This window comes from Pecten maximus, chromosome 17, assembly GCF_902652985.1.
Source record: "Pecten maximus chromosome 17, xPecMax1.1, whole genome shotgun sequence".
Taxonomy (NCBI): Eukaryota; Metazoa; Mollusca; class Bivalvia; order Pectinida; family Pectinidae; genus Pecten; species Pecten maximus.
Genome location: NC_047031.1, coordinates 1414636 through 1441359, shown reverse-complemented (window position 1 = coordinate 1441359; position 26724 = coordinate 1414636). Strand labels below are relative to the sequence as shown.

The 26724-nt window shown below is 38.2% G+C and overlaps 1 protein-coding gene across 1 annotated transcript; it reads right to left on the bottom strand.

Annotated features, from left to right (window-relative positions):
* Nucleotides 1–26724, bottom strand: LOC117315825 (glutamic acid-rich protein-like). The gene is made up of 2 exons (XM_033870226.1): nt 26620–26724; nt 1–393 (listed from the first exon to the last, which is right to left on the bottom strand). Exons 1-2 carry the CDS (start codon nt 26722–26724, stop codon nt 1–3), a joined length of 498 nt encoding a protein of 165 aa, XP_033726117.1.

Genomic DNA, 26724 nt, shown 5'->3' with positions numbered 1-26724 from the left:
TTAGATCTGGCGCGAGGGGATTAGTTCTATGACGATATTCTGATATAATACAAAAATATCATGTTGGGTTTCCTCGTCCTCCTCTTCCTCGTCCTCTTCGTCCTCGTCCTCGTCCTCGTCCTCTTCCTGGTCCTCGTCCTGGTCCTTCTCGTCCTCGCCCTCGTCCCTCCTCGTCCTCCTCGTCCTCGTCCACGTCCTCCTCGTCCCCACTTCCTCGTCCTCGTCCTCCTTGCCATCGTCCTCCTTGTCATCGTCCTCCTCGTCCTCCTTGTCCTCGTCTTCGTCCTCGTCCTCCTCTTCCTCGTCCTCCTCGTCCTCGTCCACGTCCTCCTCGTCCCCCACTTCCTCGTCCTCCTTGTCCTCGTCCTCGTCGTCCTCCTCCTCCTCCTCCTCCTCTTCCTCGTCGTCGTCGTCGTCGTCCTCCTCCTCCTCCTCCTCCTCGTCGTCGTCGTCGTCGTCCTCCTCCTCCTCCTCCTCCTCCTCCTCCTCCTCCTCCTCCTCCTCCTCCTCCTCCTCCTCCTCCTCCTCCTCGAGGTCGGGGTTGTAGTCGTCCTCAATATTTGATATATGATATCATTTAGATATATTGTATATATTTTGTTACACATTGAAGTCCCATGTGATGCTATAGATGTTTAATTAATTGGTAATTCTTCCCCCATATCTATACACATTGAAACACTTCCAGGTCTGAGATAAACGATATTAAATTTCTCAATCTGTATACCCAGTCATTCATAATACTGTAAGTCATTGTATTTTTGTGTGCGTTTTATTTTCAAAAAAAAAAACCTTTTAAATTTTGGCCACTAATGCTTGTATTTGCAATTAAGAGGATAGGTTTTAATTTCGCTATTCACACTGAATTATTTTTCGCGAGTGATTTTTTTTTCGAGTAAACGTTTTCAGGGATATCACGCGAAAATTGGTGATACGATCTACAGTTCTATTCTGGACAGTCAGGATATCGTGACATCACAAATGGTAATCTGTAACTTATTAAAGATAATCAAAGTGATGAAAGTTTGAAAAACAACTAAAAGATTAAATCTGATTACAAAAGTATATCTTAAAAGAATAAATCTGATTACAAAAGTATATTTCAAAATATAAATCAATATTTTGATATCTAGTAAATTATTTTTGATATTTTAAAATATCAAGCTGACTGTGTATTTGATAATGGCGGTTCTGATTTTATAGATAGTTAACGCTATTGTCATATGTAACTAATCTTGGGATCTAGCGCTGATTAGACGTGTCAAATATACATGTACATTAAAACCGACCAATTGGCATTCGTGTTTAAAGTGTTGTTTAGTGGCTATTACTTTATTGTTACGCGTTAACAGTGCATGAAACGAACGTATAAAAAAGTTGTGGGGCATCAACAGAACCGATTGATTTTCAGGTCGGTGACGTGCCGGATAACACCAACTTTAGGCTGTACACAGTTTATTTGTGGTTAATATGGAATAGTAAACATCAGAATCTAATGTGACAGCATGCTCCATAAAACATTAATTTCAACAATTGATTTTACGGAAATTTGAGACAGTACACATTTTATTTATACACAATATACATGTAGAATAGTTAATGTCAACCTCTACTTTGACAGCATGTTTTATTACAATTCCAACAAAATTCATCGTAGCTTCATTTAAATAATTGATTATTCAGAAATTTTAGACAATACGCCGTCTGTTAGTAATAAATACAGATTAGTAAACATTAGAATTTACAACTCTTCATGAAATATCATTCCAAATTCCTCGTAGCCACTTTTCAATAATTGAATACTAGTATGTGGTCGATGACACTGGCTAATAAACACAAATGATGTCGAGAGAGCATCCATATTTTTATACCTCCAGATCTGAAGAGCTACACATGGTATCAACAATATTGATATGTTACACAGATACTCAATCAATCGACAGAGATAAATAATTATTTAAAATTAAGTAAAACGGAAGATTTCAAGATTATGAAGTAGATGGAGTATACAAACATAGGGCCGCGATAACTCAGTCCGTAAGAACACAGGGACCTGAGAATTCGTTACAGTCTACGTGTATTTGGACCTTCCTAAGTGTGTATCACAGGGACCTGAGAATTCGTTACAGTCTACGTGTATTTGGACCCTCCTAAGTGTGTATCACAGGGACCTGAGAATCCGTTACAGTCTACGTGTATTTGGACCTTCCTAAGTGTGTATCACAGGGACCTGAGAATCCGTTACAGTCTACGTGTATTTGGACCTTCCTAAGTGTGTATCACAGGGACCTGAGAATCCGTTACAGTCTACGTGTATTTGGACCTTCCAAAGTGTGTATCACAGGGACCTGAGAATTTGTTACAGTCTACGTGTATTTGGACTTTCCTAAGTGTGTATCACAGGGACCTGAGAATTCGTTACAGTCTACGTGTATTTGGACCTTCCTAGTGTGTACCTCAGAATTTGTTACAGTCTACGTGTATTTGGACCTTCCCTAGTGTGTATCACAGGGACCTCAGAATTTGTTACAATCTACGTGTATTTGGACCTTCCCTAGTGTGTATCACAGGGACCTCAGAATTTGTTACAATCTACGTGTATTTGGACCTTCCCTAGTGTGTATCACAGGGACCTCAGAATTTGTTACAGTCTACGTGTATTTGGACCTTCCCTAGTGTGTATCACAGGGACCTCAGAATTTGTTACAGTCTACGTGTATTTGGACCTTCCCTAGTGTGTATCACAGGGACCTCAGAATTTGTTACAATCTACGTGTATTTGGACCTTCCCTAGTGTGTATCACAGGGACCTCAGAATTTGTTACAGTCTACGTGTATTTGGACCTTCCCTAGTGTGTATCACAGGGACCTCAGAATTTGTTACAGTCTACGTGTATTTGGACCTTCCCTAGTGTGTATCACATGGACCTCAGAATTTGTTACAGTCTACGTGTATTTGGACCTTCCCTAGTGTGTATCACAGGGACCTGAGAATTTGTTACAGTCTACGTGTATTTGGACCTTCCTAAGTGTGTATCACAGGGACCTGAGAATTTGTTACAGTCTACGTGTATTTGGACCTTCCTAAGTGTGTATCACAGGGACCTGAGAATTTGTTACAGTCTACGTGTATTTGGACCTATCATAGTGTGTATCACAGGGACCTGAGAATTCGTTACAGTCTACGTGTATTTGGACCTTCCTAAGTGTGTATCACAGGGACCTGAGAATTCGTTACAGTCTACGTGTATTTGGACCTTCCTAAGTGTGTATCACAGGGACCTGAGAATTCGTTACAGTCTACGTGTATTTGGACCTTCCTAAGTGTGTATCACAGGGACCTGAGAATTTGTTACAGTCTACGTGTATTTGGACCTTCCTAAGTGTGTATCACAGGGACCTGAGAATTCGTTACAGTCTACGTGTATTTGGACCTTCCCTAGTGTGTATCACAGGGACCTGAGAATTTGTTACAGTCTACGTGTATTTGGACCTTCCTAAGTGTGTATCACAGGGACCTGAGAATTTGTTACAGTCTACGTGTATTTGGACCTTCCTAAGTGTGTATCACAGGGACCTGAGAATTTGTTACAGTCTACGTGTATTTGGACCTTCCTAAGTGTGTATCACAGGGACCTGAGAATTTGTTACAGTCTACGTGTATTTGGACCTTCCTAAGTGTGTATCACAGGGACTTGAGAATTAGCTACAGTCTACGTGTATTTGGACCTCCCCTAGTGTGTATCACAGGGACATGATAATTTGTTAAATGCTAGTGTATTCGGACCTTCCCTAGTGTGTGTCACAGGGACCTGATAATTTGTTACAGTCTACATGTATTTGGACCTTCCCAAACACACACTAGGTCTATCTTATACAGGGATGTTACACTGGACACACGGCAGTCCATAATTAGGAGGAAAAACCCATAAGTCTGCGACATTTTTACAAGTTTTGTTGATATAAGGAAACCATTTGGAAGACAACAAAGTCGTGAAGGGCCGATCTCGCTCGTCGATGTTTAAGTCTGGAACTCGTTACAGACATTGAGACGTTCACTCAACTGCGATGAGTACTTGTTCAACAGGATATCATTTGTAAGATGAATTACAGCATAAACACATTAGACGTTATAACAACATCTCTTCAAATGTTCACTGTCTAGAACTTTCCCGTCCTGATAGCCCGGCTGTTTTTAAGCAAGGGATATTCAAGATGGACGAGCTCCGGTTTCGAAATTGTGATGTCATTTGTTTTCGGAATATGTTATAATGTTTGAAAAAAAAAAACTTAAAAAAAACATAACATTTAAGTCGCGATTGAACGCTTTTTAAAATGACGGCTATATATAGATAAATGGTTTAAATTTGCATAAAAACAGAAAAAATGTTGATTTCGGGAGGAGATTGGGCATATATATTAATAGTCTCTTTATCTGTTGTTTGTTTGTTTGTTTCGCTCCATGAAAAGCAAGGGTACTTGAGATGTGGGGTCTGATTGTAGTAGTTGGTGACTACCTCACTGAACAACACACTGTATGCCCGTAGCATGCCATCAAGAGCAATTAAGGCAAAGTGTCAAGGACACAACCGAAACATCACAGACGAAACACAAACCGATATTGGTAGGGAGAGTCGAACCACGCACCTCGGATCGTCATCCTGAAGCTACAAGGTTGGGCGCTCTAACAAACTGAAGACTAGGAAGACAATATTCGATTGCATTGCTGGCAGAGGGGTACAAAATGTCTTGATTTCTTGGGCTCTCCCCAATGACCTTCTCACAACGGTAATAGAGTTTCTTAATGTAACGTTATGCAAATCGGGATGAACTGCAATAATGGACAATGGTTACAAGCGTCGCGTCAACACGGACCTAGCGGTCAAATTTCAGTGCTCGTTATTTCTGCCTTCCAGTCCACAGCTCGTCCTAATTAAGGAATTTGGATCGAGTCCAGAGATCTGGACAATGGTACTCCCTAGCCCCGCTGATCCATTAATCATAAATGGGTGCTAGCTTTCGGGCTAGGGCGGGCGTCATTGATCGTCACTAACAACGGTGTATGTGATATTCATTATATAATCATATTTACATAAATACTATCGGCCACACGTCAACAAATTAGAAATCAGTGAGGGTCCACAGGGGGCGCTGGTAGTCCGTGCTATGTCAGTGAACAGCGGCGAGGGTACACAGGGGGCGCAAGTAGTCCTTTATATGTATGTGTCCAGCGGTGACGTTAGAAGTCCGTTTGTACGTACAATATGTAGGTGTTCTGTGGTGGGGGTACAAAGTGGGCGCTAGTAGTCCTTTATATGTATGTCCAGCGGCGAGGTTACGCAGGGGGCGCTTTTAGTCCTTTTGTATGTAGGTGTCCTGCGGTGAGGGTACACATGGGGCGCTAGTAGTCCGTGATATGTCGGTGTCCGGTGGTGAGGGTACACAGGAGCGCTAGTAATCTGTGATTTGTAGGTGAACAGCGGTGAGGGTACACATGGGGCGCTAGTAGTCTGTGATATGTAGGTGAACAGGCGATGAGGGTACACAGGGTGCGCTAGTGGTTCGTGATATGAAGGTGAACAGCGGTGAGGGTACAAAGTGGGCGCTAGTAGTCCGTGACACGTAGGTGTCCGGCGGTGAGGTTACACAGGGGGCGCTAGTGTTACGTGGAATGTGGGTGTCACAGCGACTATAGCTGTGTGAATTTGTTCCTGAGTCACATGTAAAGAATGCCCAAGTATTATTTTAACAGAGGACGTCACTGAATTGTTTAAGTTAGCATCAGTGTGTACAGAGGGCGTTACCAGTCCGGGTGTGTAATGTAACAAAGAGGGCACTACTGGTCTGAGTGTAAACAGTAGACGCTACTACTGGTACAGTCCCATGGCAATATATTGATACATAATGCGCTTATAATTAAGGTTCAGATGTATCCAGAGGCTGCTGTCAGTCTTAGTTTATACAGAGGGCGCCATTAGTCTTACTTGATATAGAGGGTGCTGCTAGTCATATTTGTCACAGAGAGCGCCATTAGTCTTAATTGATGATACAGATGGTGTTACTAAGTTTACAAATAGGGCGCTACCAGTCTTTTTTTATACAGAGGGCGCCACTAGTCTTAGCTGATATAGAAGGCGCTACAAGCCTTAGTTTATACTCAGTAAGGTTAGTCTTGGTATATGCAGAGGGAACGTTTGGTCTTTGTTGGTGCAGAGGGCGCTACTAGTCTAAGTTGACACGGAGGGCGCCACTACTCTATGTTGGTGCAGAGGGCACTATTAGTCTATGCTACAGAGGGCGCTATAAGTATATGAAATGCATCTGGCACTATAAGCATATGTCATAGAAAGGACACTGCAGTAATATGCAGTACAAGTATATGTATATGAGTGAGCTATTAGTTTTAGTTGATACAGAGTGCGCGATTAGCATAAGTTGATTCAGGGGGCACTATAGGGGGCGCTACTAGTATTAGTTCATACAGAGGGCGCTACTAGTGTCAGTTTATACAGAAGGCGCTACTAGTCTTAGTTTACACAGAGGGCGCTACTAGTCTTAGTTTACACAGAGGGCGCTACTAGTATCAGTTTATACAGAGGGCGCTACGTGTGTAACGTAGATCATCTGAACTGATCGAAGAAATCTCCTCCGACTGACAAATACCCAATTTAAGTCTGTGCCTATGAATATTTAATGTAACCAGGTCCACTTTGTCGTTGATCAATCGAATGGACGACAGTTATAGTGCAAGTATTGGGAGATTCTATATGTTTTTCTCCAGACGGTAACCTCTAATTTTTGGACCACATGTACTGTGCGAATCCGGTTTGAAGTGTGAAGTGTAATCACAGCCATGATAGGCAATATTTTCCCTTCATGAATATTTAAATTTAGAGTCAAGAATCTATAGTTTGGGTGTTAAAACTCTCCTGTAACCTACATGAAAAATGGCAATGAGCTCACAAAACGAAAAAATAATCAATCGTAAAAAAAAAAAGATAAATGAAATGATAAAAAGGAAAAGAAATTAAGTAACTGAATAATCGAAAATAAGTTCAATCCCCTTTCAAATCACAATAAACTCGCCCATGAAATGGGGAGACGAACAGGCTTTCACAAATCCTTGCCTTTTCTGTATATTGTAAATCAGACAGCTTAAGTAATTACAAATAAATCAAATATTTAGAATCAAACATTGAGAGTTATTCTGATATTTTGGCTTGAACATTCTCAGGGAATGAAAATGAACTTAAGGATAAACGGTTGAAATACCATGGATTCAAAATAACCCCAAAGACAAGTTATGTGTAGAATTTAAACAAAAAGGATGTTATTTATAAGCAATCGACTTTTGTAACAGGTTTCTGACAATACCATGCAATTTTAGTATCGGATCTGTTTTGAAAATGAATTGCGAAAATAATTTTGTATTTATTCGCATCATTTATGGATTATTTTTATTTCCGGTTTTAATGATAAACTTATTGTTTAAGAAGGAGCTATGATTAACATGCCACGCGTGCTGGGCCTCGAACTCGCGACTTTCTCTCTCGGAGTCGGCATACTACCACCAGGTAAAGGGAAATTCCCGCTAGTCTTAACTAACTAAATACTCCCTCATTAAGGCTTCTTCACCAAGCAGACGAAACTCAGGTTCTTTGGCTCCATGGAGACCTCTCGATCTCCCCCGAAATATTAGATTCCGAATGGTCAATAGCTAATAACCTTCCACGTTAGGTTCCGAACAGCTGATCTCTTGTTCTCTGATCAGACAACCTACCCATAGAGACTAAAAGGGAAATTCACACAAGCCTAGAGTAGTAAGTTGGCGTATGTTCTCAGCATTAACACTTTGAAACTATCACCACCGGTTTCGGGATTAATGGTATTTTTACAGATGAAGTTGACAATACTTGACAAGTGTGTATAGGTTTTGCTGTTTTTGTTGATACGATTGACAATACTCGACAAAAACGTCTATGTTATTGTCTGCTGTTAATGAAGATAATACAAAAAATGTACATATATTTATTTTTTGTGTGATTAAGTTGACAACACTTGACAAAATCGTCTATGTTTTTGTGTGCTGTTAATTAAGATACTTTAAAAACATTATATATTTATTTTTTGTGTGTGATTAAGTTGACAATACTATTTTTCTATTTGTTGTTGGTTAAGCTGACAATACTAAGTCATTATTGATCGTCTCTACAATACCCTCATACTTACTTCACAGGTCATAACAATAATACACCCCTCCAGAGCCCTCCATTAACAGGCTGTAAACAGGCTGTAAACATACTGTAAACACTATCATAGCTAAACTCTGCCCCACATCTTAAACACTAAAGCATAGCGTTATAAATACATATATGTAAATATAGCAATATCGTTTCATAGTAATTAAAAACGAACAAATATAAACATCATCACAGTCGAAATTATATTATCTTTGAATATTTTTCACAAAAATACTTATTTGCCAACACAAATATTCAAGAACGAATTTTAATTATTGTATTAGTTTCCATAAAGCCAACCAAACTTTGTACAAATGGTTCGCGGTCACCTCGGTGCTATTACGACGTCAGAATTCTGGCTTTTGTAGTGAGTCTGTAGACCATGGTAAAAGATACCGGTTCTCACTGGGGGAGTCAGGTATTAATTCGGTATTGATATAACAAAAAATAACTGTACATTACATACGTAACTGGACAGAGAATAGAGAAAGGCTGGCACCTTTTGATACCGAAACGCAAAAAATATCGCTCCAAGATTTTTATAGTTGGATGTAGAATAACGTGATAGCTAGAATGTGGCGTTGACAGACGTTTTTGTCTGATGTAAATACAATAAAACGGAAATAGGCGATCGATTTTATGACTTGAAAGAGAAAGGGTCAGCATTTTTATACCGACAACAATAAAACGTCAAGATAAAATAAATAAATACCGATTTTCGTTTAAAATAATATCCAGGGGTTTCCACCAGACGTGTTTCCTTTTACGCTGTTATAATGAGCTGGTTTGCTAGTTAAACACTGTAAAACATGTCAATGAGTTTTGTTGTTTAATGTTTTTATTGTTTGTTGTATCGATAGTCCCTACATCTTCTTGTGTATTGACAATATGCTATACTTACTTACTTGTCAATACATTGACAATATTCATATTTCCTTGACAGTCAATATATTAAAAATATGCTATGGTTACGTGCTTCTCTATGTATTGACAATATGAATTGACTACTTATTTGTCGAAACATTGACAATATGCTATACTTACTTGCTTGTCAATGCATTGACACTATGTTATGGTTACGTGCTTCTTAATGTATTGGCAATATGATTTGACTACTTATTTGTCAATGTATTGAAGATATGCTATGGTTACTTAATTTGTCTATAACTCGATGTATCTATGGTAACGGCAAGCGATCACCGTTTCAGGTTTCACATTTCTAAAGACGAGCGTTTATTCAAAATCGATAGACTATGATGGGCCGCGGTGGCCGAGTGGTTAAGGTGTCCCGACACTTTATCACTAGCCCTCCACCTCTGGATCGCGAGCTCGAAACCTACGTGGGGCAGTTGCCAGGTACTGACCTTAGGTCGGTGGTTTTTCTCCGGGTACTCCGGCTTTCCTCCACCTCCAAAACCTGGCACGTCCTTAAATGACCCTGGCTGTTAATAGGACATTAAACAAAATAAACCAAACCAAAGATAGACTATGAAAATATGAACAAAAGAAATATTCACACAATTACAAAGTACAAAACAACAAGGACCACGTGTTTCAGAAGAGTGAGCGTTATCTGCTTCATCGATTATATCTTTGACGTAAATCTTGGTTAAATCCGAGAAATGTCAAGCTTCTTAGCTAAGAGCCGTGGATATTTCATGGTGATCTTCGAACATATTGAAATGTATATGACACAAATATATTTTCAATAAGATAATGATGGAAAACATTCCCCTTTCTCATCACGATCATCAATCGGAATGGAACATTTTGATTTACGTTCCTGCAAGTATTTGGAATTTTCAAGGAAATTGTGATATAAGAACCAGCCTTTGCATATAAAATGTATTAGGACACGCTAGCATTGCATGTTGGGAAAGCAAGAGTGTTGCTATCCAGAAAGAAGAACCCGTCAAAAACCAAAACGATACAGACATACGAATCACAGTTCTATCATACAGCTTGGCTTGCTGCTATTCCTGTGGGTTAGGTTGTAAGAAAAGAGGAACTAACGTTATTTATTTAGACGTTTTTTAAAAGTATATCCGACAGACATTATCGTTACATTTGAGATAACACGTGGGATCTCTGTTCGCACGTGCCGTTCCCGTTTCACATCTCTCAACGTCAGTCTAATTGTCCTTGGGTGCTGTGGAGGTGTTACCAAAGAACGGAAGACTCCAAGAGTAAATTTAACGAATCGTCAAAACGTACTGGAATCGTTTATATCTTAAAATACTTTCGCTCAAGAAGCATTTTAAATGAAATGTATTATAAATGAGCTGGCGTGTTGAGCGTTACGTTGAAATGTTCCACTAACTCTTGTGATGATATCAAACAGATGGTTATTTAGAACGTTGTTCTCTTCAAACAGCCGGCTATATATCAATCGTAAATATGTAACTTAGACAAGAAAATTTAGAATTATTTAGGAATTGTTTGTTATGAAAAATTCGTCATACGATAACAAACAAAGAAGTTTTGATAAATTGATATTAACAGCCAGGGTCATTTAAGTACGTGCCAGGATTTGGAGGGGGAGGAAAGCTGGAATATCCGGAAAAACCATCGGCCTACGGTCAGTCCCCGGCAACTGCCCCACGTAGGTTTCGAACTTACAACCCAGAGGTGGAGGACTAGTGATAAAGTGTCGGGACACCTTAACCACCCAGAGGTGGAGGGCTAGTGATAAAGTGTCGGGACACCTTAACCACTCGGCCACCCCCATTCAAGATATCAATGTACTTCGTAATAAGGTTAGTTAAATTCGGGATGTTCATGTACTTCGTAATAAGGTTAGTTAAATTCGGGATGTTCATGTACTTCGTAATAAGGTTAGTTAAATTCGGGATGTTCATGTACTTCGTAATAAGGTTAGTTAAATTCGGGATGTTCATGTACTTCGTAATAAGGTTAGTTAAATTCGGGATGTTCATGTACTTCGTAATAAGGTTAGTTAAATTCGGGATGTTCATGTACTTCGTAATAAGGTTAGTTAAATTCGGGATGTTCATGTACTTCGTAATAAGGTTAGTTAAATTCGGGATGTTCATGTACTTCGTAATAAGGTTAGTTAAATTCGGGATGTTCATGTACTTCGTAATAAGGTTAGTTAAATTCGGGATGTTCATGTACTTCGTAATAAGGTTAGTTAAATTCGGGATGTTCATGTACTTCGTAATAAGGTTAGTTAAATTCGGGATGTTCATGTACTTCGTAATAAGGTTAGTTAAATTCGGGATGTTCATGTACTTCGTAATAAGGTTAGTTAAATTCGGGATGTTCATGTACTTCGTAATAAGGTTAGTTAAATTCGGGATGTTCATGTACTTCGTAATAAGGTTAGTTAAATTCGGGATGTTCATGTACTTCGTAATAAGGTTAGTTAAATTCGGGATGTTCATGTACTTCGTAATAAGGTTAGTTAAATTCGGGATGTTCATGTACTTCGTAATAAGGTTAGTTAAATTCGGGATGTTCATGTACTTCGTAATAAGGTTAGTTAAATTCGGGATGTTCATGTACTTCGTAATAAGGTTAGTTAAATTCGGGATGTTCATGTACTTCGTAATAAGGTTAGTTAAATTCGGGATGTTCATGTACTTCGTAATAAGGTTAGTTAAATTCGGGATGTTCATGTACTTCGTAATAAGGTTAGTTAAATTCGGGATGTTCATGTACTTCGTAATAAGGTTAGTTAAATTCGGGATGTTCATGTACTTCGTAATAAGGTTAGTTAAATTCGGGATGTTCATGTACTTCGTAATAAGGTTAGTTAAATTCGGGATGTTCATGTACTTCGTAATAAGGTTAGTTAAATTCGGGATGTTCATGTACCTCATAATCAAGTTAGATAGATTTGGAATGTTAACGTACATGTACTTCGTAATAAGGTTAGTTAAATTCGGGATGTTCATGTACTTCGTAATCAAGTTAGATAGATTTGGGATGTTAACGTACATGTACTTCGTAATAAGGTTAGATAAATTCCGGATAACGTGCTTCGTAATAAGCATAGATTCGTGATAAGCCAGTCCGTCTGAAGAACGTTTTACTGAATATACATATATAACATAGTAATACAATGAAGAAGGAAGACAACTTTATGACTCGTGCCCTGACCGGGCCTCGAGAACACGATATACGGCACCCAATCGCCTAGCCAGAAATACCTGCAGCATAGACCACTACGCCACACCAACGTTCTTAAAAAGAAGAACGTTTCAGTGGCGCAGTGATAGTCGGCCCGATACCCTGGTGTGATCACTGTGGAAGTCGTCTATAAGATGATATGAATACCTGGATCGCAATGTATAAACATATATGGATGTGAATTGTTCACATATTATAAATATTCATCACAGTACAACTTACCGTCGTTGTTGTACTGTGATGAAGGATACATATATACTATCAAGCTGAATCCAAGGACGTCTATATTCTATTTTCAGTTTTCGGTAATTATAAATGATGACAAATATATTCTGGGACAAATTAGGTTTGATATCTCAAGCGTCAAAGTTTAGTAAGCTTTGTGATTCATTCAAGAAATTTCTTCTTCTCATTTTAAGAATCATCTCATCAATAAACTCCTATATCGATCATTGGAATTTTAATTCAAGATAAAAAATACTATTGATGAGAAAAACCTCTTAAAACTTGTTATACATTATTTATCCAGTTTCCGGTTACCGTAGTTATGATAAAATACTTAAACGCTTGGCGTATCGCGTGCATTCATCAAATATCGAAAAACTAAAACAAGATAAAATGATAAATTTTCAATTATTTCCAATCATCATGATGGAGTACAGAGAAAACAGTTATCATCCTGTATATGTTTGTCAAATATAGAAAAAAATCAACATGTATTCATGTATTTTTTTCTATTTTTGTCGCTATGTGAATAAAAAACAAAGACGTAGCTTGTTTGGAAATATCTTTCCACATGGAAACAAGCAATCTATCTCCATTTTCGTGTCATCAAACAAAAACTAACACTGACCAATCTTATTTCCCCTTGCTGTTGTGACGATGACACGCGACCGGCTAAACTGGGATCAGTAGAAAGGACACATTTTGTTTTGCGCGGGATATTTTTGGTCCAGCGGCTGGATACGATACATATAACACTGTCATTAGTAGATATGGTTACCGCTGATACATAAATAGCATTACTATGGAATGGTTTATGTCAGCAGTAGACAAGTGTGACTCTGCAATGGAATGTTGATCTAATACAGGCCCAACCTACACTTTCCCTAGTGCACCACGCGCGCTGGTCACTGATCGATGGTACATAAGGTCCCTATAGACCGCGGGGCAGGTGATGAGATGGTTGGAGGTATGAACAACAGATGATTGCTTCAATAGTATACATACTGCTAATCAACAATAGTTATAGAGTCATGGCCTTTGATCTCATGAGGACGGGAGGGGGCAGTTCAATAGGATTTTTGTCGAGTAAACCTGGTAGAAAATGCAGAATGCACTTGTGGTAGTCCTTGTATGGAGGTATATTTCTGCCATCGATTGCCGACTTACGACTGAAAGATGTCGACATAATTATTTCAGGCCCTTGTGCAAATGCCTTTCATTTTTTCTTTGTCTGTCCACATTATGTTATGTAAAGACGTTTACTTTTTCTTAGTCTCTAGAATTTAGATGTAGCTATAAACTTAAAGTTACTTCTTCCTGGAAACGAGCATCTGCCCCTATAAAGGCAAAGTGGTTATAGAGTTGTCTACATAGAATGGAGTATTCCGAATCCATAAGTGACTGTAAATGTATTTATTATGGCTCACTCGAATTTCAGCGCATTGCTCAATTTAAATTCTTTAGTGAGATGATTAATCGGCGCGTATCGCAAGTACAGGTATAACACAATATACAGAAATCGTAATCAAGTACAGGTATAACACAATATACAGAAATCGTAATCAAGTACAGGTATAACACAATATACAGAAATCGTAATCAAGTACAGGTATAACACAATATACAGAAATCGTAATCAAGTACAGGTATAACACAATATACAGAAATTGTAATCAAGTACAGGTATAACACCACAATATACAGAAATCGTAATCAAGTACAGGTATAACACAATATACAGAAATCGTAATCAAGTACAGGTATAACACAATATACAGAAATTGTAATCAAGTACAGGTATAACACCACAATATACAGAAAATCGTAATCAAATACAGGTATAACACAATATACAGAAATCGTAATCAAGTACAGGTATAACACCACAATATACAGAAATCGTAATCAAATACAGGTATAACACAATATACAGAAATCGTAATCAAGTACAGTATACAGAAATCGTAATCAAGTACAGGTATAACACCACAATATACAGAAATCGTAATCAAATACAGGTATAACACAATATACAGAAATCGTAATCAATGCAATTAATAAGCGGAATGCTTTTAACTCCGAAAAACGATAAAAACACATTACCGTTAAAATTAAATAACCACTAAAATAATATCACCACTAAAATAAGATTACCACAAAAACAATATTACTACTAAGATAGGATTACCACTTAAACAATATTACCACTTAAATCAGATTAGCAATCAAATAAGAATACTTCAAAACTAAGATAACCACTTAAATGAGTTTACGACTAAAATAAGATTACCACTAAAATGAGATTACGACTAAAACAATATTACCACTTCAATCAGATTCGCAATCAAATAAGAATACTTCTAAAATAAGATTACCACTAAAATAAGATTACCACTAAAATAAGATTACCACTAAAGTGAGATTACGACTAAAACAATATTACCACTTCAATCAGATTAGCAATCAAATAGGAATACTTCTAAAATAAGATTACCACTAAAATAAGATTACCACTTAAATAAGATTACCACTAAAATGAGATTACGACTAAAACAATATTACCACTTTAATCAGATTAGCAATCAAATAAGAATACTTCTAAAATAAGATTACCACTAAAATAAGATTACCACTAAAATGAAATTACGACTTAAACAATATTACCACTTAAATCAGATTAGCAATCAAATAAGAATACTTCTAAAATAAGATTACCACTAAAATGAAATTACGACTAAAACAATATTACCACTTAAATCAGATTAGCAATCAAATAAGAATACTTCTAAAATAAGATAACCACTAAAATGAAATTACGACTAAAACAATATTACCACTTAAATCAGATTAGCATCAAATAAGAATACTTCTAAAATAAGATTACCACTAAAATGAAATTACGACTAAAACAATATTACCACTTAAATCAGATTAGCAATCAAATACGAATACTTCTAAAATAAGATAACCACTAAAAAGGTAGCAGCTATAATAAGATTACCGTTTAAATAACATTATCACTAAAAAGATTACAGCTAAAACAAGTATGTTTGCAGTATTTAAAACATCTGAAAATGCATCGCTTTACAGAGGGAAGCTGACTTTAAATGTGATTGTATGTCTCAGAATAGAAATGATGAAACAAGTACTGTTAAGAATAACGCGGATCCACTGTAGTCATCCATTACTACATCAACTCTGCTGGATGATGAAGCTGTAAGATGGAAATAATTGGATTGGTCATACATTACCTACAGTTGGAACAACGGCAGGCCATATTTACTGCTGTAAAAAAGCCATAGATTATTGTACCAGTAAACCGTGTTGATAGATTTGGTAGTCTCTGCTGTGTTGGCCGAGGCGAGCTATCTTAACCATTTCTTTACTGTAATGTTAAAACACATTGACGGATCCACATACCTCCGTAGTATAAAAAGACAATACTTTCCATTAATCTTACATTGGATAGATGTTATCACTTCAAGGCCAAACCACACTTAGAGTTGTATATATCTCAGCAGTTTTTAAAAAGAGGATGTTTTTAGCTAAACACAAACTGGATACATTGACTTTACTATGGGAAAAGTGTATTGAGGGAATCCAAAGTTTCTGAAATGGTGGCCAAACCGAGAAATATTTCCCGCTAAACGTGATACAATTGAGGGAATCCAAACTCTCTTAAGTGTTAGCCGTATAGGACACATGAACTATTGCGATCGACGTTTTCCATTTCAATCACATTGGATAGATAGACTTCACCACAAAGTTAACATTTATAAACAGATTTAAAAACCTTCGCCATATTGAAATAAGTTTGCTATGACGATACAGAGTATCTGTAAATTAAAATATCTTGGCAGTGGTAACCGAAGCGAAAGAGGTTTGTCATTAAATACACTATGGAAACATGAACTTAACTATAGCTGTACTGATGTATTCAGAAGTATTGATAAATCTTCGGAAGACGTGTTGACGGATGTGACTAACATGTAATATTGAATGCTAAGTACTTCATATGCTGAAGAGTCGGTAGACTCAGTAATAATGAAGAACTAGAAATCAATTAAAACCTATTAACTACACGTTCATGACCTATTAACTACACGTTCATGACATAATAACTACACGTTCATGACATATTAACTACATGTTTCTGACCTATTAACTACACGTTCATAACCTATTAACTACACGTTCATGACCTATTAACTACACGTTCATGACCTATTAACTACACGTTCCTGACCTATTAACTACACGTTCATGACATAATAACTACACGTTCATGACCTATTAACTACACGTTCATGACCTATTAACTACACGTTCATGACCTTTTAAGTACACGTTCATGACCTATTATCTATACTGTCATGACCTATTAACTACACGTTCATGACCTATTAACTACACGATCATGACCTTTTAACTACACGTTCATGACCTATTAACTACACGTTCATGACCTATTATCTATACTGTCATGACCTATTAACTACACGTTCATGACCTATTAACTACACGTTCATGACCTGTTAACTACACGTTCATGACCTATTAACTACACGTTCATGACCTATTAACTACACGTTCATGACCTTTTAACTACACGTTCATGACCTATTAACTATACATTCATGACCTATTAACTACACAATCATGACCTATTATCTATACATTCATGACCTATTAACTACACGTTCATGACCTATTAATTACACGTTCATGACCTATTAACTACACGTTCATGACCTATTAACTATACATTCATGACCTATTAACTACACAATCATGACCTATTAACTACACGTTCATGACCTATTATCTATACATTCATGACCTATTAACTACACGTTCATGACCTATTATCTATACATTCATGACCTATTAACTACACGGTCATGACCTATTAATTACACGTTCATGACCTATTAACTACACGTTCATGACCTATTAACTACACGTTCATGACCTATTAACTACACGTTCATGGCCTATTAACTACACGTTCATGACCTATTAACTACACGTTCATGACCTATTAACTACACGTTCCTGACCTATTAACTACACGTTCATGACATAATAACTACACGTTCATGACCTATTAACTATACGTTCATGACCTTTGAACTACACGTTCATGACCTTTTAACTACACGTTCATGACCGATTAACTATACGTTCATGACCTATTAATTACACGTTCCTGACCCTTTAAGTACACGTTCATGACATATATACTACACATTCATGACCTATTTACTACACGTTCATGACCTATTAACTACACGTTCATGACCTATTAACTACACGTTCATGACCTATTAACTACACGATTATGACCTTTTTACTACACGTTCATGACCTATTAACTACACGTTCATGACCTATTAACTACACGTTCATGACCTATTAACTACACGTTCATGACCTATTAACTACACGTTCATGACCTATTAACTACACGTTCATGACCTATTAACTACACGTTCATGACCTATTAACTACACGTTCATGACCTTTTAACTACACGTTCATGACCGATTAACTATACGTTCATGACCTATTAATTACACGTTCCTGACCTTTTAAGTACACGTTCATGGCCTATTTACTACACGTTCATCACCTTTTAACTACACGTTCATGACCTATTAACTACACGTTCATGACCTATTAACTATACGTCCATGACCTATTAATTACACGTTAATAACCTAATAACTACATGTTTATGACCTATTAACTACACGTTCATGACCTTTTAACCACACGTTCATGACCTATTAATTATACGTTCATGACCTATTAACTATACGTTCATGGCCTATTTACTACACGTTCATGACCTATTAACTACACGTTCATGACCTATTAACTACACGTTCATGACCTATCAACTACACGTTCATTACGTATTAACTACACGTTCATGACCTATTAACTACACGTTCATGACCTATCAACTACACGTTCATTACGTATTAACTACACGTTCATGACCTATTAACTACACGTTCATGACCTATTAACTACACGTTCATGACCTATTAACTACACGTTCATGACCTATTAACTACACGTTCATGACCTATTAACTACACGTTCATTACGTATTAACTACACGTTCATGACCTTTTAACCACACGTTCATGACTTATTAACTACACGTCCATGACCTATTAACTACACATTCATGATCTATTAATTACACGTTCATTACGTATTAACTACACGTTCATGCCTTATTAACTATACGTTCATAACCTATTTCCACACGTTCATGACCTATTAACTATACGTTTATGACCTATTAACTATACTTTCATGACCTATTAACTACACGTTAATAACCTATTAACTATACGTTCATGGCCTAATAACTACACGTTCATAACCTATTTCCACACGTTCATGACCTAATAACTACACGCTCATGACCTATTAACTACAAGTTCATAACCTATTAACTATACGTTCATAACCTATTTCCACACGTTCATGACCTATTAACTATACATTCATGACCTATTAACTACACGTTCATGACCTTTTAACTACACGTTCATGACCTTTTAACCACACGTTCATGACCTATTAGCTACACGTTCATGACCTATTTACTACACGTTCATGACCTATTAACTATACATTCATGACCTATTAATTACACGTTCATGACCTTTTAACTACACGTTCATGACCTTTTAACTACACGTTCAAGACTTATTAAATTCACGTTCATGACCTATTAACTACACGTCCATAACCTATTAACTACACGTTCATAACCTATTAACGATTCGTTCATGACCTATTAACTATACGTTCATAACCTATTAAATATACGTTCATGACCTGTTAACTACACGTCCATAACCTATTAACTACACGTTCATGACCTATTAACTACACGTTCATAACCTATTAACGATTCGTTCATGACCTATTAACTATACTTTCATAACCTATTAACTATACGTTAGATGCTTACACTTTAATTGTATGTACTGAAGTATATGTAGAGGTGGTAGAGGAAACCCGTGCTTTATTAAATACTCCATGCCTTTATGAGTTTATTTTAATGGTTTGGTTCATTGACTTTAAACTTCCTTCAAGGTTTGAAAGAAGAAAACCGATATATTTCATTACTGTTATCGATAGATTACAATGGGTTCGCCTTGTTGAAAGACGAAACCGGTATTTTTCATTCATAAATACACAACGGATAGGCCGAGTTTACAACATCCGTGATATGTATTGATATTTTTAAAGTCTTCCAAGTGCTGACTAAAGCCGGGATGTATCTATTAAGTATGCATTAGATGTTTAACTAAAACGTAAAAAATGTCGATACATTTCAAAGACTTCTCAGTGTTAAATGTTCATTGGATTAAAAGGAGTTTACTCTTACGCGTTATTAAATATTGCCATTATCGCAACGTTAACCAAGACACGTGATCTATAGAGTAAACCGAGACACGTGATCCACAGTGTTCACCAAGACACGTGATCTACAGTGTTAACCGAGACACGTGATATACAATGTTAACCAAGTCACGTGATCTACAGTGTTAACCAAGGCACGTGATCCATAGTGTTAACCAAGGCACGTGATCCACAGTGTTAACCAAGACACGTGATCCACAGTGTTAACCAAGACACGTGATCCACAATGTTAACCAAGACACGTGATCCACAGTGTTAACCAAGACACGTGATCCACAGAATTAACCAACACACGTGATCTACAATGTTAACCAAGACACGTGATCTACAGTGTTAACCGAGACACGTGATATACAATGTTAACCAAGTCGCGTGATCCACAGTGTTAACCAAGGCACGTGATCCACAGTGTTAACCAAGGCACGTGATCCACAGTGTTAACCAAGACACGTGATCCACAGTGTTAACAAAGACACGTGATCCACAGAATTAACCAACACACGTGATCTACAGTGTTAACAAAGACACGTGATCTACAGTGTTAACAAAGTCACGTGATCTACAGTGTTAACCAAGACACGTGATCAACAGTGTTAACCAAGACAAGTGATCTACAGTGTTAACCGAGACACGTGATCTACAGTGTTAACCGAGACACGTGATCTACAGTGTTAACCAAGACACGTGATCCACAGTGTTAACCAAGACACGTGATCCACAGTGTTAACTAAGGCACGTGATCTACAGTGTTAACCAAGACACGTGATCCACAGTGTTAACTGAGACACGTGATCTACAGTGTTCACCGAGACACTTGATCTACTGTGTTAACCGAGACACGTGATCTACAGTGTTAACAAGACACGTGATCCACAGTGTTAACCAAGTCACGTGATCTACAGTGTTTACCAAGACACGTGATCGACAGTGTTAACTGAGACACGTGATCTACAGTGTTAACAAGACACGTGATCCACAGTGTTAACCGAGACACGTGATATACAGTGTTAACCAAGTCACGTGATCTACAGTGTTAACCGAGACACGTGATCTACAGTGTTAACCAAGACACGTGATCTACAGTGTTAACAAGACACGTGATCTACAGTGTTAACCGAGACACGTGATCTACAGTGTTAACAAGACACGTGATCCACAGTGTTAACCAAGACACGTGATCTACAGTGTTAACCAAGACACGTGATCTACAGTGTTAACTAAGACACGTGATCCACAGTGTTAACCGAGACACGTGATCCACAGTGTTAACCAAGACACGTGATCTACAGTGTTAACCGAGTCACGTGATCTAAAGTGTTAACCGAGACACGTGATCCCCAGTGTTAACAAGACACGTGATCTACAGTGTTAACCAAGACACGTGATCTACAGTGTTAACCAAGACACATGATCTACAGTGTTAACCAAGGCACGTGATCTACAGTGTTAACAAAGACACGTGATCTACAGTGTTAACAAAGTCACGTGATCTACATTGTTAACCGAGACACGTGATCTATAGTGTTAACCGAGACACGTGATCTACAGTGTTAACAAGACACGTGATCCACAATGTTAACCAAGTCACGTGATCTACAGTGTTTACCAAGACACGTGATCGACAGTGTTAACTGAGACACGTGATCTACAGTGTTAACCAACACACGTGATCTACAGTGTTAACCAAGACACGTGATCTACTGTTTTAACCAAGACACGTGATCTACAGTGTTCACCAAGACACGTGATCTACAGTGTTTACCAAGACACGTGATCGACAGTGTTAACTGAGACACGTGATCCACAGTGTTAACCAAGACAAGTGATCTAAAGTGTTAACCTAGACACGTGATCCACAGTGTTAACGAAGACACGTGATCTACTGTGTTAACCAAGACACGTGATCAACAGTGTTAACAAGACACGTGATCCACAGTGTTAACCAAGTCACGTGATCTACAGTGTTAACCAAGACACGTGATCCACAGTGTTAACCAAGTCACGTGATCTACAGTGTTAACCAAGACACGTGATCTACAGTGTTAACCGAGTCACGTGATCCAGTGTTAACAAGACACGTGATCTACAGTGTTAACAAGACACGTGATCCACAGTGTTAACCGAGACACGTGATCTACAGTGTTAACCAAGTCACGTGATCTACAGTGTTAACCAAGTCACGTGATCTACAGTGTTAACCAAGACACGTGATCCACAGTGTTAACCAAGACACGTGATCCTCAGTGTTAACCAAGACACGTGATCTACAGTGTTAACCGAGACACGTGATCTACAGTGTTAACCAAGCGGGTAATCTACAGTGTAAACCAAGACACGTGATCTACAGTGTTAACCAAGACACGTGATCCACAGTGTTAACTGATACACGTGATCTACAGCGTTAACCAAGGCACGTGATCCACAGTGTTAACAAGACACGTGATCTACAGCGTTAACCAAGACACGTGATCCACAGTGTTAACAAGACACGTGATCTACAGCGTTAACCAAGACACGTGATCCAGTGTTAACAAGACACGTCATCTACAGTGTTATCCGAGACACGTGATCTACAGTGTTAACCGAGACACGTGATATACAGTGTTAACCAAGACACGTGATCAAGTGTTAACAAGACACGTGATCCACAGTGTTAACTGAGACACGTAATCCACAGTGTTAACCAAGACATGTGATCCACAGTGTTAACCAAGACACGTGATCCACAGTGTTAACAAAGACACGTGATCTACAGTATTAACAAAGACACGTGATCTACAGTGTTAACCAAGACACGTGATCTACAGTGTTAACAAAACACGTGATCAACAGTGTTAACCAAGACACGTGATCTACAGTGTTAACTAAGACACGTGATCCACAGTGTTAACCGAGACACGTGATCTACAGTGTTAACAAGACACGTGATCTACAGTGTTAACCAAGACACGTGATCTACAGTGTTAACCAAGACAAGTGATCTAAAGTGTTAACCAAGACACGTGATCTACAGTGTAAACCGAGTCACGTGATCTAAAGTGTTAACCGAGTCACGTGATCTAAAGTGTTAACCGAGACACGTGATCCACAGTGTTAACCAAGACACGTGTCCACAGTGTTTACCAAGACACGTGATCTACAGTGTTAACCGAGTCACGTGATCTAAAGTGTTAACCAAGACACGTGATCTACTGTGTTAACCAAGACACGTGATCCACAGTATTAACCGAGACACGTGATCCACAGTGTTAACCGAGTCACGTGATCTACAGTGTTAACAAAAACAGGTGATCCACAGTGTTAACCGAGACACGTGATCTACAGTGTTACCAAGACACGTGATCTACAGTGTTAACCAAGACACGTGATCTACTGTGTTAACCAAGACACGTGATCTACTGTGTTAACCAAGACACGTGATCTACAGTGTTAACCGAGTCACGTGATCTAAAGTGTTAACCGAGACACGTGATCCACAGTGTAAACTAAGACACATGATCTACAGTGTTAACCAAGACACGTGATCTACAGTGTAAACTAAGACACGTGATCTACAGTGTTTACCAAGACACGTGATCTACAGTGTTAACCGAGACACGTGATCTACAGTGTTAACCGAGACACGCGATCAACAGTGTTAACCGAGACACGTGATCTCCAGTGTTTACCAAGACACGTGATCTACAGTGTTTACCAAGACACGTGATCTACAGTGTTAACGGAGACACGTGATCCACAGTGTTAACTAAGACACGTGATCTACAGTGTTAACCTAGTCACGTGATCCACAGTGTTAACCGAGACACGTGATCTACAGTGTTTACCAAGACACGTGATCTACTGTGTTAACCAAGACACGTGATCTACAGTGTTTACCAAGACACGCGATCTACAGTGTTAACCGAGACACGTGATCTACAGTGTTAACCGAGACACGCGATCAACAGTGTTAACCGAGACACGTGATCTACAGTGTTTACCAAGACACGTGATCTACAGTGTTAACCTAGTCACGTGATCCACAGTGTTAATCGAGACACGTGATCTACAGTGTTTACCAAGACACGTGATCTACTGTGTTAACCAAGACACGTGATCTACAGTGTTAACCAACACACGTGATCTACAGTGTTAACCAAGACACGTGATCTACAGTGTTTACCAAGACACGTGATCTACAGTGTTTACCAAGACACGTGATCTACAGTGTTAACAAGACACGTGATCTACAGTGTTAACCGAGACACGTGATCGACAGTTTTAACAAAGACACGTGATCTACAGTGTTAACCAAGACACGTGATCTACAGTGTTAACCAAAACACGTGATCTACTGTGTTAACCAAGACACGTGATCTACTGTGTTAACCGAGACACGTGATCTACAGTGTTAACCAAGACACGTGATCTACTGTGTTAACCGAGACACGTGATATACAATGTTAACCAAGTCACGTGATCCACAGTGTTAACCAAGACACGTGATCTACAGCGTTAACCGAGTCACGTGATCTACAGCGTTAACCGAGACATGTGATACACAGTGTTTTCACTAACGAGACAGTTTATTGTCAGTCTGACAGTGTTAACCGAGACAGGTTATCTATCTATTTATTGTCCTTTTGTGTGCAAGGAGTTTACTGTACCTCGATAATATATTGACAGTCTTACAGTGTTCACAGAGGCTACCAATGTTTCCATTTGCATACGGATTTCATCATACATCAACATTTGTGGCGATTTGGACAAGTTATTTGCAGTAACGGAGAATATAGACTTTAAAATTCTATATACCAACTGGATTGATACTTGAGTGTGGTTTGAATCATTAACCAAATATTGACTTAAAAAGTTGTTTAACTAACATTATAAAAAATAGGAAATTGGAACTTTCAAAGAAGTATTATCTTGTATTGGAATTATGTATCGATGTAAGTGTTCTGTCAACACAAGTTATGGAGTGTTGAGGACCAACTCAGCATCCGTACCAATACTCGGACTTGTCTTCAGCGACGAACACATCTATTTCTGGAATCGATACATATCCTGTGTTTGCATTGGTTCCAACACAGATCAGTCAGGGGTATACCCTATACAATATATGTGTGACTACATATACACTTAGGCATTGGACAATCTTGGAAAAAATCATTGTTGAACAAATAAAAATATTGACTCGTGGAATCGATATCGATTTCAATTATTATAGTACAGCTTAGAAGGTGTTTAGGTTCGCTAATGTATATAACCGGCTATTAACTTGCCGACAGTGCTGGCTACCACTTGGTGGCTAATAGAGACCACTTCATCAGTGAGGACAGACAAGTAACAAATATCATACATCGACCCGGGCCGGTACAAACACTATTCATCATGCGGATTATGATAACGGCCAGCAGTGTATTAAAGTCGGTCGGAACAGTGCTTTAATAGAAGTTTGAACAACATTTGAATTTATTTTTAACCCGGATCGGAACAGTGTTGTGATAGAAGTCTGTGATGTCTAAAACATTTTGGGGAAAAAACATCTATGTGTGTATATATAAACGGGCGGAACGGAGTTAAAATAGAAATCCACGAGGTTTTTAAATTTTGAACAAGATACGCAGGCAATATTAAAAGAGAGCTGTCTACAGTGTTACCATTGCTACACGGTGACTGTTTGAGGTTTGAGATATGGATCGGCCTTGGTTTACATTAAAGTGTTAATAGCTTTACTGTTATGTAGGTATAAATGAGAGGGCGGATTAAAGCTCGCCTTTCATGTTACCTGTCAATACGTATGAAGGGAGGGAGCGCTGCTGCCGTTAAAGTACACCAACAATATCTATAAGATTATACAGAGAAGACTATGCGTGCAATGCTGTGAAAAAAAGGTATTTTATTTATGTGGCTTTTCCCTGGCCTTCCGCCTCCGACGAAATAGTGTCATGGAATATATTTCACAAGGAAAGTTGTTATATTTCATACCGTGTTATTTATTTCACCATGCAGAAATGTGATAAGGTGTAAATTTCACTGAGGATATCTTTAAGGATTACCTTCATTGAGTAGAAGTGGCAGTTGACGCCGTGTGGCAAGGTATTCATAGGAAGATGTTTACTTGTTGTATATTTCTAGGAGAGTGAGACATTTTCCCACGAAGTAATGTCATGCGGAGTTTTTTCATAAAGGAGGTCGTTAGGAATATTATTCTGTGTGACACATCATTCGCAGGAATAAATTTCACGTGGAATATATTTCACTAAGAAAATACAACATTTCATGGTATGTAGATCCATAGATGCAAACCATTTTATGCAGTTTTATAATTAATTTCACCAATGAAAATGAAATGTAACAAAAACTTCATTCAGTGTCAAGATGAATTTCACCAACGATATATAACACTTTAGGCAGTGTTAAAGTAAACTTCACTAAAAATGTAGTATTCAATGCCTTATTAAATGGAAGTGATATCTCTTTCTGATACTTTTTACAACACAATGAATGCCACGACGCGTGACGTCTTATCATTATTGACATCAGTTCCATCTCGCGATGGAATCACGATAATGCTGTAGCCTGTAATTATGGTAACTGGGTCTGTTGCTGTTTCCGGTTCCGGTTTCGGCGGAAGTGGAATGAGCGGAGAGGCAGCGGATGACACCGTCAT